Source organism: Nycticebus coucang, chromosome 7, assembly GCF_027406575.1.
Source record: "Nycticebus coucang isolate mNycCou1 chromosome 7, mNycCou1.pri, whole genome shotgun sequence".
Taxonomy (NCBI): Eukaryota; Metazoa; Chordata; class Mammalia; order Primates; family Lorisidae; genus Nycticebus; species Nycticebus coucang.
This window is the reverse complement of record NC_069786.1, coordinates 136,475,546-136,493,139: the sequence shown is the minus strand read 5'-3', so window position 1 is coordinate 136,493,139 and position 17,594 is coordinate 136,475,546. Positions and strand designations below refer to the sequence as shown.

Sequence of the window (17,594 nt, the reverse complement as noted above, 5' to 3'; positions counted from 1 at the left end):
CAGCTGACAGTATTGACCTGCTTTTGCAAACAGCTGGACCTGCTGTCCTCAACCATGAAGCTTGGCAATGAGCCAGGCCCGCCCAGTGCCTACTACAGCGTGCCGCAGTCTTCCGTACCAGAGGAAGGGGGCAGGACGGCCCTGCACGTGGCCTGCGGGCGCCAAGGCAACAGCAAGGTGAGCACAGGGCTGTTGGGGTGTGTGTGTGTGTGTGTGTCACCACCTGAAACCTAGGCAAAGCCGGGCAGGGCAGGAGGGCGGGGCCTTGGGGGACTGCGTGTCTGCACATGGGCATCAGTGGCCTGGCTGTGCTTGCTGTGGGTATGCACGCATGTGTCTTTGTGTGCTCATGTCTGTAGGCACCTACATGTGAGTATGTGAGCGTGTGCGTGTAGGTCAGTGAGTGTGTGCACATGGCGTGTGTGTTGCATTGGGGACCTGGGGGGGCATTCGTGCACAATGTCTCTCTGTGTGCTGGCTCCAGGCAGCACAGGGGTCCTGGCTGCTGTGGTGAGGACAGCCACTCTCAGTCGTCCTCCCTCAGCAGGGAGGGAGAGTTTCCAACAGAGGAACGGCACGCAGTAGGCTAAAGTCAAAGAAGAAGAATCCGGGCATGTGCACAACTTGTGTGTTGAAGTTCCAGACCATGTTTATGGCCCTGTGTGCTAGGTACACACAGGCGTGGAGCCTGGCTGCCATTTGGATCTGGGTTCTCACTGGGGGATATAGTCAGACACGTTTGGGAGCCTCTGGCCGGGCTGTAGCTGTCCTGTGCTTTTTACCCGCATCTGCCATTATCGCAGGGCCTCTGACTCAGGTCCAGGTGGCCCCATCTTCCAGAGCCCTGGGTGGCATCCCACCAGCATTACGGCTGCTGTCTCCTGCCTACCCTGGGGTTTGCCCAGGAAGTGGCCAGAGGGAGCCATTCTGAGGAGGCTGAATGGCTGGGTGGGTGTGGAGAAACTGGGCAGCCGGGTCTTAGCTCTGCCCCATGGTGGCCAGTACAGCCTGGCCAGTCAGCTGTGGGGAACATAGCCAGCTGAGCCTCAGGTTACCCTCCCACAAGATGGAGATGATGACCCTGGGCCTGTGGCACTTGTGTGGTCTGGACAGGTGGTGTGTGAGGGCACAAATGAGGGAGTGCCAAGGGTGTGAGAGTGGGCCTGTGGATGGTGCTGTGAGCAACTAGCGCTTAGAACATTCCTGGTCAAAGTCTTCTTGGGGGATAGGGGAGAGAGAGCAGGGTCTCGTTAGGGACAGGGTCACCACCCTGACCAGAACCACCTGAAGGGTGCCACAAACCCACATTCGGAATGGGGGCAGCACAAGTACAAGAAGGCAGGCTGGCCAGAGCCCCGGCCACTATGCACAAGCCCTGGGCTCATCACAGCGCTTTCCCACTTAGGCACTGCATCCTTTCTACTGGCTGCACATTTGGGAGAGTTACAGGGAATTAGGGTTAGCAAACACTAATTGTGACTCTATCATAAGGCAGAGGAAGGATCACCAGTCCAGCCATTGCATCTGCATTCCAGTAGGAAGAGGAGGGAGGGGGTGCTTTCCCACAAGGCCCTCACCAGACTCATGCTGGTACCTCACTGGCCCGGCCAGGGTGCTGCCGGGAAGGGAGGGGCACAGAGGTTGGACCAGCAGCCACAGGTCTGCCACACACAGGGGAAGCAGTCTCAGTGCACAGTGTGGAAGCTAGACCCAAGAAGAGTCCTTGGGGGGTGGGGGGAAATCGGAGCTACAAAGGGCAACTCCCCAAGAACACTTCCAAAACAAGAAGAAGAGAAGAGAGAAGCTGAGGGTTGCAAAATGGGTATTTCCCAAAGGGGAGCAAGAATGTTGCTGGCTTCTGAGCAAATAGGAAAAAATAGGAAAGCAGAGGGATCCCTGGGGGAGAAGGGCAGAAAAGTAAAGAGGATAAGCATGGGCCCTCCTTCCAGTGCAGAAATTCCCTGCCTCAGCTGAAGCTGTTACCCAGGCCAGTGTGCAGTGTCCAATCATAGCTCACTGTAGAGTGAGCTTCAACTTCTGGGCTCAAAGAATCCTCCCACCTTGGCCTCCCAATGTGAGGGGTGCAAGTATAAGCCACCTCACCCAGCAGAGGCTCTGGGGTGATTGACACTCAGGTGTTTCTGTGAGATCTCTGAGCCTCCTCCAGTCATCCCTGGTGTGTGCCGCGCCGTCCTGCGAGATGGTCATGTGGTCTTGACTGTCCCCTGTCCATTGAAAGCAAACTATACCTCAGTTTATGCCTCAATGTCTTACAGAAATGATGAATGTTTCAAAAAACATTTCAGTTCGAAGATCCATCCACCCATTCACTCATCCATTTATCCGATTGTCCAAATTTTATTACAGAATACTTTTCTGTGTGCCAGGCAAGGTGCTGGGCTGGAGAAAGTAGCAGTTGAGTAACTAAACTGATCTGTGGCATTTCAGTTTGCGATGACTGTTGGGTACTCGTGGGCAGTGGGGCGCTCCCTAACCGTCAGGCTTCTGCCTTTCTCCCTCCCTAGTGTGCCAAGGACGTCGTCCAGCTCCTTCTCTCTCACAGAGCAAATCCTAACCTGCTGTGGAGTGGCCACTCCCCTCTCTCCCTGTCTATTGCCAGTGGGAATGACCTGGTGAGAATGTTCTCCTCCCCCAATGGACCTGTGCACCTGTGGTGTTTCCATGTCCAGTGCCCCACTCCCAGTTAGTCACTGGGATTTGATGTTGTTAGCCATGCACCCACCCACTGTTCACCATCCACCCATCTGTCCACTTGACAGTTCACACTAATCCGACCACTCATTTATTCATCCGTCCATCCTTCCATTCAACTATCAATTTGTCTACCTAGATACCTATCTGTTCATCCATCCATCCATCCATCCATTTATCAGTTCATCCATCCATCCATGCGTTCCCTTATTCATCTCTCTCTCCATCTACTCAGGCTGCCATCTCTCCATCTATCCATCCATTTACTCATCCATCCATCTAGGTATCCATTCCTCCTTCCTTTCACCCACCTTCTGTCTATTCAATAGTCCATCTATCTGCCCATCCACTCACTGATCTATCCGCCCATCTATCCATCCAGTCATCATCCATATAACCACCCAGACATCTACCCTCACAGACACCCATCCATCCATCTACTCATCCTTCATCCCCCTAACCTTCCTTCCATCCAACCATTCATCTATCTATCCAGCTACCTGTCCACTCGTCCATCCACTTGTCCACCCACTGGTCTAGTCATCCTTTCATTCCCCCCGTCCATCCATCTAACTACCCAGATCCTCATTTATCCATCCACACATCTACCCACTCATTGATCTATCTGTCCATCCATTCTTCCAGTCATTAATCCACTCATCCATCCATCCATTCTTTCATTTAACTCTTGATTATTGAGCATCTACTATGCATCCGGTGGGTGCCATTTTAGTCACTAGGTATTAAATAAAGCAATGTCGCTGCTCTCAATCTTCCTACACTTAATTGAGGAGTCAAATGATAAGCTAGTGTGTAACATACTCTTAGGTGATGACAGTGTTATGAAGAAAACAAAGCTGGGCCAGGCGCAGTGGCTCACGCCTATAATCCTAGCAGTCTGGGAGGCCGAGGAGGGTGCATTGTCTGAGCTTAGGAGTTCCAGACAAGCCTGAGCCAGAGAGAGACCCCATCTCTAAAAGTAGCCGGGCGTTGTGGCAGGTGCCTGTAATCCCAGCTACTTGGGAGGCTGAGGCAAGAGAATTGCTTGAGCCCCAGAGTTTGAGGTTGCTGTGAGCTATGCAGCCCTGACCCTCTTCCAAGGGTGACAAAGTGAGACTGTCTCAAAAAAAGAAAGAAAGAAAGTAAAGCTTGCTGAGGAGATAGTCAGTGATGGATGGGCAGGCTTCAGCAGGGTGGCACGGAGGGCTGCTCTGGTGAGGTGACATTTCAGCAGAGATCTACATAAGCTGAAAATGCTGGTGATGTGGGCCAGGCTTCTGCAGCTTCTGCAGGGGCCAGTTGGCCCTTCTCTCCTCTCATGCTTTGAACCATCCATCCAACAAGGTGTAGGGGGCCCCTGCTCAGTGCTTGGCCCCATTAGAGGCAGGGGTGTGGGGGGAAGACAGCTCCATTCTGAGGACCAGATGCCCCTCAGAGCTAAGCACTAGTGACTCACGTCTGGCTGCATCTGCTCTTGCTCTTGGGTTCCTGGGTGGCACAGTCATGAGCAAGATGTGCCTCTTTCTGTACCTGGTTAAGTGATCACAGTGATACCAGGGATAGGACAGACATCCAGGAACCCCGCAGATATGCTCTGACCATACAGGGGGACCTGCCCTGTGGGAAAGCAAGCTGGGAGCCAGGGCCACGTTAGAGCATCCCCATCTGGGCCGTGCAGAGAGAAAGTGCAGGAATCGGGCACTCCCTAAGGAACCAGCTGTGTGACCCTCCTGGCCAGGTGTCCTGCTCTATGAGACAGGGCAGCCATGGACCTTTGTGTATGACCCAGGAGAATTACCCAGGTGTGCCTGCAGTGGGACTTTTGTGTCCAGGGCTTGGTCCTGGAGTGGCCGGACTCTGGGTCTCTCCCTCAGTAAGGGGTGGTGATGTGGTGGCCGCTAATGGGCCTGCCTGTGTGCCCAGGTTGTGAAGGAGCTCCTGTCCCAGGGGGTTGACCCCAACTTGCCCCTGACCAAAGGCTTGGGCAGTGCCCTGTGTGTGGCCTGTGACCTGAACTACGAGCACCAGAGGAGTGTGGACAGCAAACTGGCCCTGGTGAGGAGGAGGGGGAGGACTGAGGACTGGGGAAGGGGGAGGGGGAGAACTGGGGAGGGGGAGACTGGGGTCTGGGGAAGGGGAAGGGGAAGGGAATGGGTTGGGGGAGGGGAAGGGCTGAGGCTGGGGAAGGGGGTGGGTTGGATGCTGTGGGACACAAGGGTTCTGGGGCTGTGCATCCCTTAGTGGACCTTTTGTCTTATCCTTGTTCCTGGTGGGTGGTGGATCATTTGTGCTCTCCAAGCCTTGGTGGTCTAAATGGTTGAGAAAGGACAAAATACAGCCTTGCCTTTAATATTTTATATTCTTTAAAAATTGGGAAGTGGCAAAATCACTCAACAGGCCAAACCAGTTCCCCAGAGCTTGTCTCAGTGAAAACAGTCTTCAAGATAGACACAGGCCCTCACTGGTGCTGCTGCACAACTCCAGCTCCATCTGTGTCCCAAGCTGGGAAGCCTGGCACACGCACCTGCTGTCTCATCGTGGGGGGAGGGTGGCTTTCTTGAGGTGCAAACCTGACAGCCCAGAAGCCGTTGAGCCCCTCTGGCTCCTGCCTGCTGGGGCACGTCTCTCGGGTGTCCCTCCCACCCCCTGGCTCTGGAAGCCTCTGTGGGCTGTGCCACTAGGGTTTCTGGCTCAGTACCAACCCCTCCCCTACCCCCGACCCCATGTCCTCAAGCCATCTTGGTCCACGCTCTGGTCCCCAGCTAGCTGGTGGGGGTGAGCCAGGCACCTGGAAGGCTGTTGGACTTCACAAGCATGACTTTTCTTCCAAGAGCTATGGCTCTGTCCCAAGAGCCTATTTCCTGATCCTGCTTTTAGGACCTGTCCTGTCCTGAGATCCTGCCCTCCTCAAGGCAGAGCAGGTGGGGGGCACCACCTGCTGCTCCTGGGTGGTGTAGGAGGAGACACGGTTATGCTTGTAGGTGCCAGCACAACTCTGGACTTCCCCCTGTGCCCTCTGGGCTTCAGGGGACCAGGACTGATGGCCAGTCTCTCGTGTATCAGTCTGTCTGCATGAGTAGAGAAGGACCCAGACATGGGGGAGGCTCTGGGAACGCCAGCTTCATCTCTGCTGAATCTGGAATGGAGGAAGTGGAGTGGTGTTGTGGGGCAGAGGAACCACTGGAGCAGTGGTTCTTGATCTTCCTAATGCCACGCCCCCTTAACACAGGTTGAGAACCGCTACACTGGAGCCTTGTCCTGGGTCAGGGTCCCAGGCGGCCACCCCCCAAGCCAGATGGCCTCTGACCCCCACCTTGCTTTCTCAGGCACCTTGTATATTCTTGCCTCAGACCTGAAATCCGCTGACCAGTCTTTTTTCCCATTTATTTAATTACTATTTATTACTATTTTTCAGAATGATAGAAAAATGGAAAGAATGTTATAATGACACTATATCCCTCACATAGATTCTCGAACTAACATCTTACTGTACTAGCCCACCACTGTCTCTGTGTCTGTCTCTCTCTCTCTGTGTCTGACTGTCTCTCTCCATGTCTGTCTGACTGTCTCTCTGTATCTCTCTCATGTCTGATTGTCTCTCTTATGTCTGACTGTCTCTCTCCTTGTCTGACTCTCTCTCTGTGTCTATATCTCTCTGTGTCTGACTATCTCTCTCTGCATCTGTCTCTCTCTGACTGTCTCTCCATGTCTGACTGTCTCTCCCTGTGTCTGTGTCTCTCATGTCTGACTGTCTCTCTCCTTGTCTGACTTTCTCTCTGTGTCTATATCTCTCTGTGTCTGACTGTCTCTCTCTGCATCTGTCTCTCTCTGTCTGACTGTCTCTCCCTGTGTCTGTGTCTCTCATGTCTGACTGTCTCTCTCATGTCTGACTGTCTCTCTCCATGTCTGACTGTCTCCGTGTCTGACTCTCTCTCTGTGTCTGACTGTCTCTCTCCGTGTCTGACTGTCTCTCTCTGTGTCTGACTGTCTCTCTGTGTCTTGACTGTCTCTCTCTGTGTCTTGACTGTCTCTCTCCTTGTCTGACTGTCTCTCATGTCTGACTGTCTCTCTCCATGTCTGACTGTCTCCGTGTCTGACTCTCTCTCTGTGTCTGACTGTCTCTCTCCGTGTCTGACTGTCTCTCTCTGTGTCTGACTGTCTCTCTGTGTCTTGACTGTCTCTCTCTGTGTCTTGACTGTCTCTCTCCTTGTCTGACTGTCTCTCATGTCTGACTGTCTCTCTCGTGTCTGACTGTCTCTCTCGTGTCTGACTGTCTCTCTCATGTCTGACTGTCTCTCTCTGTGTCTGACTATCTCTCTGGGTGTCTGTCTGTCTGTCTCTGTGTCTGTAGATCCACCCTGTAGAGACATGTGACTCTGTCCCTCAGGTTCGGCCACATCTCCCCAGGGCAGGGCTGCTTTTGCGGCACACCGGAGAAGTCAGGATGTAGCTATTTGGTGGTGCCCCTGACAGGTTCCTGCACTGGGCCCCACTGGGGCTGCTATCTTACAATGTCCACGTTTCCTAGGGGACTCCCTCTCCTTTGAGCCTGGCCTTGGCCCTCCTGCCTGATGGAGGCTGTCCCACTGCCTCTCCCACTGCCTCTCCTTCCAGATTTCCCAAGTGCAGTTGAGCACCGTGTCCAGGCCTTTTGGATTTACTGCCATTTCTCCACTGCGTTTAACAACCTGGATGATGGCAGTGGCTGTGTGATGAGGGCCCCACGGTTGGGGATGGGGGCCCTCTGGGGACCTGGATGAGACTCAGTGAGTGTTCAGCACTCCTGGCTCTGGCTATGGACACAGTCCATGGATTTGGGGCATGGGCTTAGGCTGCCTGCCCTGGCTACACCTGCACAGTGTGGGCCCACGGGCGGTGGTCTGGCACCTGGCTCACTCCCTGAGGGAGGGATCGATGACACACGTCTGCGTTCAAACTCTATTACCCATTTAGCAAATATCATGAGAAAAAACATCTCATTTTCAAAAATACTTCCAACATTGTAAACAGACAAATCACATCAACTTATCACAATGATTACAACGTTTTTATTTTGTGTATACTGTAGTCAGTTATAAAAATGCTAGCATGCAGAATTAAAATTTTTTTTTGAGGCAGAGTCTTGCTTGTTGCCCCTGCTGGAGTGCCGTGGCATCATCACCGCCCACTGTAGCCTCCAACTTCTGGGCTCAAGCCATTCTCCTGTCTCAGTCTCCAAGTAGATGGGACTACAGACACCACTGGTGCCAGGCTAATTTTTCTATTTTTTGTAGAGACAGGGTTTCACTTTGCTCAGGCTGGATTTGAACTCCTGCCCTCAAGGGATCCTCCCTTCTTGACCTCCCAGACTGCTGGGATTACAGGCATGAGCCATGGTGCGCGGCCTGTTTTTGTTATCTCTATAGTATCTCTATATTTATTTTTCTCACATCTCTCAGGGTTCAATAGTCTGTTTAATAGACTCGTATCTGAACACCAAACTGAATTCCTATTAGTTTGAGTTGTACAATGGATTCTTTAGGGTTTTTTAGTGAAGAAATATCTGTCAGGAAAAAAATGATGATGTCCCTTCCTTCTCAGTACATTGCATCTATTTTTTTATTTTCCTTCCTCATTGCCTCAGCCAGGTTCAGTCTGAGCAGTAGCGTCCCCGCCTTGCTCCTGACATCAGGGAGGTCCCAGTGTCTTCTGTCTGTCTCTCACAGTTGTGCTTTACCCAAGTAAGGAACATGCCTTCATTTGCAGCTTGTCATGACTATTTGCTGGGATGGTTATGGATGTTTTTGTTTTTTATTTTTTTTTTTTGCCCAAATATGGTCATGCTGTATATGCCTTAAAAAAAATTATGGTAACATACACATGGTATAAACGTTACCATCCTCACCAGCACAGGTGCACAGCTTACGACGACTACGTCTATTCACGTTGTGTGGCCATCGCTGCCATCGCTGTAACTGTGCCTTCTGGCATGCTGGACCTCTGTCCCCATTGAATGATAAAGTCCCCGTGCCCCCACCAGCCCTGGCACCTACCGCTCTACGTTCCGTCTCTGTGAATCCGACTCCTCCTGGGACCTCACCCCTGTGGGATCATATGGTGTTTGCTCGTTTGTTCTTTATTTCACCAGGCATGTTGTCCGCATGCCTCATCTGTGTTGTAGTATGTGTCAGAATGTCCTTCTCTTTAAGGCTGACTAATACCCCACGGTATGGACAGGCTCATTCTGCCTGTCCATTCGTCTGTGGGTGGATGCGTGGGCTGTGCCCCCACTATTGCTACAGTGAATAACACTGCCCTGAATGTGAGGGCGCCACTGTCTCTCCCACACCCTGCCTCTGGCCCTTTTGCTTATATACCAGAGTGGGACTGCTTGGATCAAATAGTAATTCTATGCTTAATTTTTTTTTCTTTTTGTAGAGACAGAGTCTCACTTTATTGCCCTTGGTAGAGTGCCGTGGCGTCACACAGCTCATAGCAACCTCCAACTCCTGGACTTAGGTGACTCTCTTGCCTCAGCCTCCTGAGTAGCTGGGACTACAGGCGCCCACCACAATGTCTGGCTATTTTTTTGTTGCAGTTTGGCTGGGGCTGGGTTTGAACCCACCACCCTTAGTATATGGGGCCGGCGCCCTACCCACTGAGCCACAGGTGCCGCCTCTATGTTTAATTTTTTAAGGAACCAACGTACCGTTTTCCACAGCAGCTGCACCATTTTGCATCTCCCAGCAAAGGTGGATTTTGTATCTTACAACCCAGCACAAGGGTTCCACTGACATCCTTGTCAGCACCTGACATTTTCTGTTTTCTTGATGGGGCCATCCTGCTGGGTGTGAAGTGGTGTCCCCCTGTGGTTTTCATTTGCATTTCTCTGGCAGTGAGTGACGCTGAGGACCTTCTCAGGTGCTCCTTGGCCCTTTGCATAATTTCTCTGGCCAAATCTCTATTCAAGTCCTTGCCTGCTTTTTTAGTCAGATTGTTTTTTGTTATTGTTGAGTTTTAGGAGTTTTCTATATATTCTGAATGTTAATCCCTAATCATGTATGTGACCTGCACTTTTCTCCCCCCGTCTGTGAGTTTTACTATGTTAAGTATTTTTTGACTCACAAAATGTTTTAGTTTTCATGAAATCCAATTTGTCTATTTTTTCTTTCGTTGCCTGTGTGTTTGGTGTCATATCCAAGAATTCGCTGCAAAAGCCAATGTCTCGAAGCTTTCCTCCTATGTTTTCTTCTAAGAATTTCATAGTGCTAGCCAGGAATTTTAACAACTAATTTTCAGTATTTGTTTTGGTGCCCCTGGCTTGATCACACGTGCGGGGATGCCAGTGCTCTGGTAGAGGGGAGCTTCCAAATAGTTTCATGTAATGTCTCAAGTCTAAGTTCCTGACAGTGGTGGGGCTGTCATTTTCATTCTCGTCTCTCCTCTGCTGTCTGGTTTTGGTTTGGTTTGGCTGCCCTCAGAGTCCACTGGACACAGACCATGGGCACGCAGGACCTTCTGCCTGTGGCCTGGGCTGCCTGGTCCTTGGAGCCTCAGCCTCCACCATGATCTGCTGTTCAGGCTATGGCAGAGCATAGTTGTTTTGGCGTGTTAATTGAAAGAAAAACAAAAATGAGGTTTATAATTTGGAAATGAGAGCTTCATTCCTCATAAAGTTTACAACCTATGATGGCCCTTCTGCCAGCCTTGGAAACAGGGCTCCCAGCCGGGGAACCAGTGCTTCAAGGGAGGGACAAAGGGAACAGGACTTTATTCTGAATGGGTGACTAAATACAGCGGGTACCAAAAAAAAGGTACACACCTTTTAAGAAAGGAAAACACTATCTTAAAATTGTAATACTCGGTATATGCCAATAATGTTTATTACCTTGTATATTGTCACTTGTATCTCTTATAATTGCAGAAGGCAAACGAGATTAGAGTATTACGATTTTAATACAGTTTTTTTTCTTTCTTAAAATGTGTACACATTTTTTTTGGCATGCTCTGTGTACATATTTAACAAGCCATGAGAGTCGTGGAGAATACCTATGAAAAGAGAACTCTGCACCTGCGCAGGGGGGGTCCATGTTTAAAAGTGGCTGCCTGGCCCCCGTGTCAGAAAGGTGACATAGGGCAGGAAGCCCTCCCTGCACGAGTCCACAGGGCGTTAAAGTCACTTTGAGGTTGGTGGCCTTTTATCAGGAAAGAATGCCTGTCTGGGCCTTAGGAAATAAAGACTGATGGCCACAGTGGGGGAGGAATGGGGGTTTAACATGATGCATCATGGCTGGGAACTCAGTTTCAATGTTTCTTTGGGGTTCTCTTGGCTGAGATGGGGTCTGTTCAGTCAGTGAGAGGCTTGGGGTTTTGTCTTTAGTTCACAGGCTCCACTTTTGGCCAAGATATGCCACAGGCAACGTCAGTGACCAAACTTGATTCTGTCCCATTGTGTCCAGGATGGTGTGGTTAGTAGTCCCCAGGTCCCTCTAGAGGAGAAGTTTAGAGCATAAAGGCTGACAGTCAATTAAACGTCTGGGGCAGACAAGAATGAGTATAGACAGGCACTCATTAGCCTCAACCCATAAAAATCTCTTAAGGGGTTTTAGAATGGAAAAAAGGAAGGAATCTATTCTAGTAGGGAGCCAAATAAAAACATCATGAAGAAAATTACAACTTTTTTTATGCAGTCAAGGAACAACCCAAAATTTAATTGAAACTTTGGACAAGTAATAAGAAACTTATTACGGCTAAAATTTAAATAATGGGTCTTTAGAGATAATTTTCTCTCTCTAATTTCTCATTATTACTAAAGAAAAATCATAGTAGAACCAATTTATTTGCAAAATAAATATCAATCTCATATGCTTGGCTTGATTATTTGCATAGAGTAGAGTAAGAATAATTGTTGGCCATATAGGCTTTCTTTCTAAAATTTATTTTGCTGGAATTTTTTTTTTTGAGAGAGTCTCAAGCTGTTGCACTGGGTAGAGTGTTGTGGTGTCACAGCTCACAGCAACCTCAAACTCTTGGGCTTAAGTGATTCTCTTGCCTCAGCCTCCCAAGTAGCTGGGACTACAGGCGCCCTCCACAACACCTGGCTATTTTTTGGTTGTAGTCGTCATTGTTGTTTGGCGGGCGCAGGCTGGATTTGAACCCACCAGCTCTGGTGTATGTGTCTGGCACTCTAGCTGCTTGAGCTACAGGTGCTAAGCCTAGAATTTGTTTTTTTAATAAGAAATCTCAGGTTAGGCTCAAAGCCTATAGATACCTGTATAGGTTGGGTAAATTTTGAGATAGGAAAGTACCTTGGGGTTCCTGGACCTCTCAGTGATATTCTGCTGAGATGAGGCATCGGAACAGGTTTTCAGAGTGTTCTTATTGGCCTAATTCCTCACAGCAATCTGGTAATATCTGAAAATATACCAGTCTAGCCAAAGCCTTGGTAAAATAACCAGTATCTTTAATTTTATCCTTTCATAAAAGAAAACAATTCTTATTGAACTGTGCAAATACCTATATTGCCATAAAATAAGAATACTTAAAAATAAGTTTCAGAAGAAATCAAATAGAGAAAAAAATGTTTCAAATTGTTTACAAAAATGTGTTTTGCCAATTTATGGCTAGCTATAAATAGCTCAAAAGAAGGAAAAAGAGGGCTTGGCTCCTGTAGCACAGTGGTTATGGTGCCAACCACATACACAAGGGCTGGTGGGTTCAAACCCGGCCAGGGCCAGCTGAGCAACACTGACAACTGCAACAAAAAAATAACCAGGTGTTGTGGTGGGCATGAGTAGTCCCAGCTACTTAGGAGGCTGAGGCAAGAGAATTGTTTAAGCCCAAGAGTTTGAGGTTGCTGTGAGCTGTGACGCCATGGCACTCTGCTGAGGGTGACATAGTGAGACTCTGTCTCAAAAAAAAAAAAAAAAAAAAAAAAGGAAAAAGAGTTTTGGCTTCTGGAAAATAAAACATAAAGAGGATCAATAATGTTTAGACAAAAGTCATGAAAAATTCATTTAATTCCATGTGATTAATTTTGGTTTTGCTTGAGTTTGGGTTAGCAGTCTTCACAAATGCACCTGGTTTAAAGTCTTGGAAATTTTTTTTTTCTTTTAAGACAGGGTCACGGTCTGTCCCTCCTGGGTAGAGTGTTGTGGCATCATAGCTCACAGAAACCTGAAACTCTTGAGTTCAAGCAATAATCTTGCCTTAGCTCCCTGAACAGCTGGGACTACAGGCACTGGCCACTATGTCTGGCATTTTTTTTTTTGTTGTTGTTCTATTTGGGGTCTCACTCTGGTTCAGGCTGGTCTTGAACTCCTTAGCTCAAGTGATCCCCCACCTTGGCCTCCCAGAGTGCTATGATCACAGGTGTGAGCCACTACACCCAGTTTCCCTGCTTTTTTCTTTAGTTTGAATGGTATGATCTCTAAAGTTATTGACTGCACATGTAATTAAAAGTACATGTTCTTTCTATAAATTTCCTTGAAGAGACAAATTTTGAATCACAGTCAGTTAAAAAACACTTTTTGAGAAGAATCAAAGTGAAATAATAATTGTCTGTGGATGACAAAAGTCTTAGAATATTGTGGTTAAAGAGTCAGTTGACAAAGAAATTTGGTTCAGGTATTGGGCACATCAAAATTTAACATAATAACCATCATTACTATTGATAAATACATCAAAACATATCAGAATTATAGGATCTCATACAACTTTGGAACACATACATATTTATATAAATGTAATCCAAGAAAGTTAAACACCATTTCGTATTTGACGATGCTTCTTGTGTAGTTTTAACATACTAAACAAGCCAAATAGTTCTCTCTCGGACTTTCAGTGGTTCAAAAAATATATTTTTTTCAAAACTAGTTTTAGGTCAACTAGACTGAATGTAGAATTTTGATTTTGGGAAGTTTGTCAAATATCAAAGGTCTGAAACATTTTTTATCATAAAACAGGATTACTATTATTACTATTAAATAATATTTATTTAGCCAAAGTGATAATTTTAAGATTTTAAGGGCAAAGATTTTGCTCTTTAATAGAGAGGTGACCGGGGTCAATGGCTCACAGTGTAATCGAGGCAGGAGGATTCCTGAAGCTCAGGAGTTTGAGACCAGCCTGGGAAAAAGCAATGGTATATCTGAATGGTATATCTGGTATACCCCATTTCTACCAATAGATAGATAGACAGAGAAGTGAAATTTTAAAAAAGAAAAAGAAAAGGTAGCTAGGTGAGGTGGTATGCACCTGTACTAGTAGCTATTTGGGTGGCTAGACTAGAGAATAATTCAAGCCCAGGAGTTTGAGGCTGCAGTGAGCTACAGGGATGCCACTGTCCTGTAGCTGGAGCGACAGAATGAGACTCTGTCTCAAAAATAAATAATAAAAAAAATAATAGAGAGGGGACTTAGTTTCCCAGACAGCAAGAGCCAATAAAAAATAGCTGGAAAGCTGGCTAACAAAGAGGCAAATTGAATCTGTCTCCCTTTTCCCTCTCTTTTTTTTAGTTTATTCAAAAGGGCGAATAAAAGTATTTACTATGTCTATTAATATTACTTGAAAATCTTGTTTGAAAGAGAAAACCAATTTTTATTTTTGCATTAGTGTATTGTGTTAAAGTTAATTTTAATACAACAGTATGCCCACATCAAAAAGGTAGCAAGAGACACGTTAACCACCTAAGGACTCATCTCAAGGACCGAAAAAGGAAAGGCAAACCAAACCCACAGCCAGCAAAAGAAAGGAAATAATTCAGCAGAATGATACCAAATGGCAACCAAACCAACAACAACAAAATGCAAGGGATCAACGAAAGAAAAAGTATATTCCTTGGAAAAGATAAACAAAACTGATAACCTCTTGGTCCATTAGCCAGGAAGAGAAGAGGAAGGACCCAAATGAGCTGAAGCAGAAATGAAAAAGAAGATATTACGGCTGATCCCACAGGGATCCAGGTCTCATCTGAAAACACCATGAAAATGTGGACTAAAATCAAAAATGTAGAAGACGTAGACAAAATCCTGGACACGCATAGCTTATCAAAATTCAGTCTGGAAGAAGGAGACCTTCTAAACAGACCCCAAATGAGCAATAGGACCAGAATAGTAATAAAAAAATCTTCCAGTCAAAAAGCCCTGGAAAAAAAAATACAACCTTATGGACGGATCTATTTAATCATGATCAACTATAAGGTAAGATTTCTATAACTCTTTAAATTTCATCATTTCCCCCCAACTTTTATATCCACTCAATTATATTTATTATTTATTTATTTAATTTAAAACAACTTTTAAAACCTTTAAATTAGGCAAAATTATTTTCTGCTTAATAAAAATCCTATTTTTATAACTCATAATTCTTTTTATTGATCAGAAAACACATGCAATATTTTTACTTTTTTTTTTTAAGAGACAGAGTCTCACTTGGTCTCCCTCGATAGAGTGCCCTGGCCTCTTAGCTCACGGCAACCTCAAACTCTTGGGTTCAAGCGATTCTCTTGCCTCCGCCTCCCGAGTAGCTGAGACTACAGGTACCACAACAGCATCCAGCTATTTTTTAGAGACAGGGTCTCGGTCTCAAGCCTGTGAGCTCAGACAGTCCACCCTCCTTGGCCTCCCAAGTGCTGGGATTACAGGTGTGAGCCACTGCGCCCGGCATTTTTGTATTTTTTTATATAACATTGTTTCTCTTATATCAAGTAGCTTTCATTACATATACAGAGTATACATATATATATATATATATATATACACTCATTTTAAGAAAGGAAAAAACCTATATTAAAATTGTAATATTCTGCAATTATAGGAAATACAAGATGCAGCATACAAGATAACAGATGTTACTGATATATATCGAACATTACAATTGTGACACTTTTTCCCTTCTTAAAATGTGTAAACATTTTTTGGTGCCCCTGTATTATAGCACTAGCTCTTGATAACCCTTATTTTTGATGAAAAACCTAGGAAGTTTAAGTAACTCTGAACTATTTTTATTAGCACATCTAAGTATATTTAGTCCAGCCAAGTTGTCCTGGTGTCAGGACTGCTTGAGGCACAGGTGCCCTATCTTGTCAAGGCAGGCCTGGGAGGAGGTGGGCTACTGTGCTCCCACTTTCTGCATTGGGCAGCGAAGGGTCCAGCCAGTCCATCTCCCTGCTGTCTGCCTGCTTTCTTCTGAAAAGAGTTTCCCAAGGGGTAGGGTTCTAAGGGTGTGGCAGGGCACTGACCCCTCAGTGGTGTTTGGCAGGTAATCTTGGCTTCAGCACCAAGGAAGGGAGAGGAGAGGGGTCAGGTGGCTCAGAGCAGCTACTCCCCAGGGGACGGCAGAAAGCTGTCTCTTCCTCTGTCGTAGACGGACACCTGGCTTAGCCTCACCATTGAATTGGTGCCGACTCTCCACCCACACCCCTGCATGCCAGTGAGTTGCCTGCTCAGGTTAGACTGGCCGCTGGCGTTGGTGGTATTTGGCGCCACACCCATGGCATTGCACTCTTGATGTTGGTGAGAGGCCAGGGCTTCGCGTTGTTGTAGAATGAAAGCTAAACACAGGTGCAGAGAGCAGGAGGCCTCCATGGGGGTTGAGGGGATGTGTGCAACCCTCATCATGTCCCTGCTAGTGTGTAGCATGCACACACAGGCACACACAGTCACACATGCATAAACGACACATGTACCCATGTACACACGTACACTCGTACACCTATATATGCATGCACGCACACACAGTCACACATGCACACACAGTCATACATGCACACACGTATACACCCATACATCCATGTAGGCATGTGCGCACACAGGCACACACATGTATGCACATCCATACATGTACACACCCATACACACACATCCAGACAGGCACACACACACCCCCATCCACGCATACAGGCACACATTCGTACAGACACACCTCCACATGCACACCGTGCATTTGCTGTCTGGCCTATCATTTTGGGATAGGATGAAGAATAAGACTTTACCTCTTTCATGTTTACATGGATGGAGCTGGAACATATTCTTCTTAGTAAAGTATCTCAAGAGTGGAAGAAAAAGTACCCAATGTACTCAGCCCTACTATGAAACTAATTTGGGGCTCTTACATGAAAGCTATAACCCAGTTACAACCTAACAATAGGGGGAAATGGAAAAGGGAGGGGAGGGAGGGGGGTGGTGGGTAGAGGGAGGGGGATCGGTGGGATCATACCTGTGGTGCATCTTACAGGGGTATTTGCGAAACTTGGTAAATGTAGAATGTAAATGTTTTGGCACAGTAACTGAGATAATGCCAGGAAGGCTATGTTAGCCATTGTGTTGAAAATGTGTCAAATGGTCTATGAAGCGAGTGTATGATGCCCCATTATCATATCAATGTATACAGTTATGATTTAATAAAAAAAAAAAAAAAAAAAAAAAAAAAAGACCCGCAGTCTTGTTGCCAAATCTGGGGGATCAGGGTGTACTCAGGCCTCAGCAGACTCTGGCGTAGTCCATTGGGCTGCGGGTTGTGGGTCAGGGAGGATTCTGACAGGGGTGGCTCAGCCTGGGCTCTGTGGACCCAGCCCTGTCCCACAAATCTCGCTGACTCTCCTGCACCTGCAAAGCTGGTCCTTGTGGGGTTGCAGATGACCACAGCCCCTTGCACTGCCCTCTGGCATCTAGTAAGTATGTGGACAGGGCCTAGAAGCCGTTGGCCTTATGACCCAGGTTGCTGCATCTGGGCATGGACACGGCCCAGTGATGCAGGGTTCTCTTCTCCACAGATTGACCGACTCATTAGTCATGGAGCCGACATCTTGAAGCCTGTGACCCTCACCCAGGGGGACAAGGTGGCAGTGGGCACGGCTGTCGACTATGGCTACTTCCGATTCTTCCAGGTACGGCTCTGGGTCT

General features: G+C 47.3%; 1 protein-coding gene across 8 annotated transcripts in view; it reads left to right on the top strand.

The window, feature by feature from the left end:
* ANKMY1 (ankyrin repeat and MYND domain containing 1) overlaps positions 1-17,594 on the top strand; it is an 84,982-nt gene that overhangs the window by 32,076 nt on the left and 35,312 nt on the right. For 7 of the 8 annotated variants that reach the window (XM_053598337.1, XM_053598341.1, XM_053598340.1 and 4 more), the window contains 4 exons: positions 34-177; positions 2,526-2,633; positions 4,636-4,767; positions 17,465-17,578. In XM_053598337.1, coding sequence (XP_053454312.1) covers positions 34-177; positions 2,526-2,633; positions 4,636-4,767; positions 17,465-17,578 — 498 coding nt within the window. The remainder of the gene's footprint in view (positions 1-33; positions 178-2,525; positions 2,634-4,635; positions 4,768-17,464; positions 17,579-17,594) is intronic. The other variant, XM_053598336.1, reaches the window with a different exon arrangement.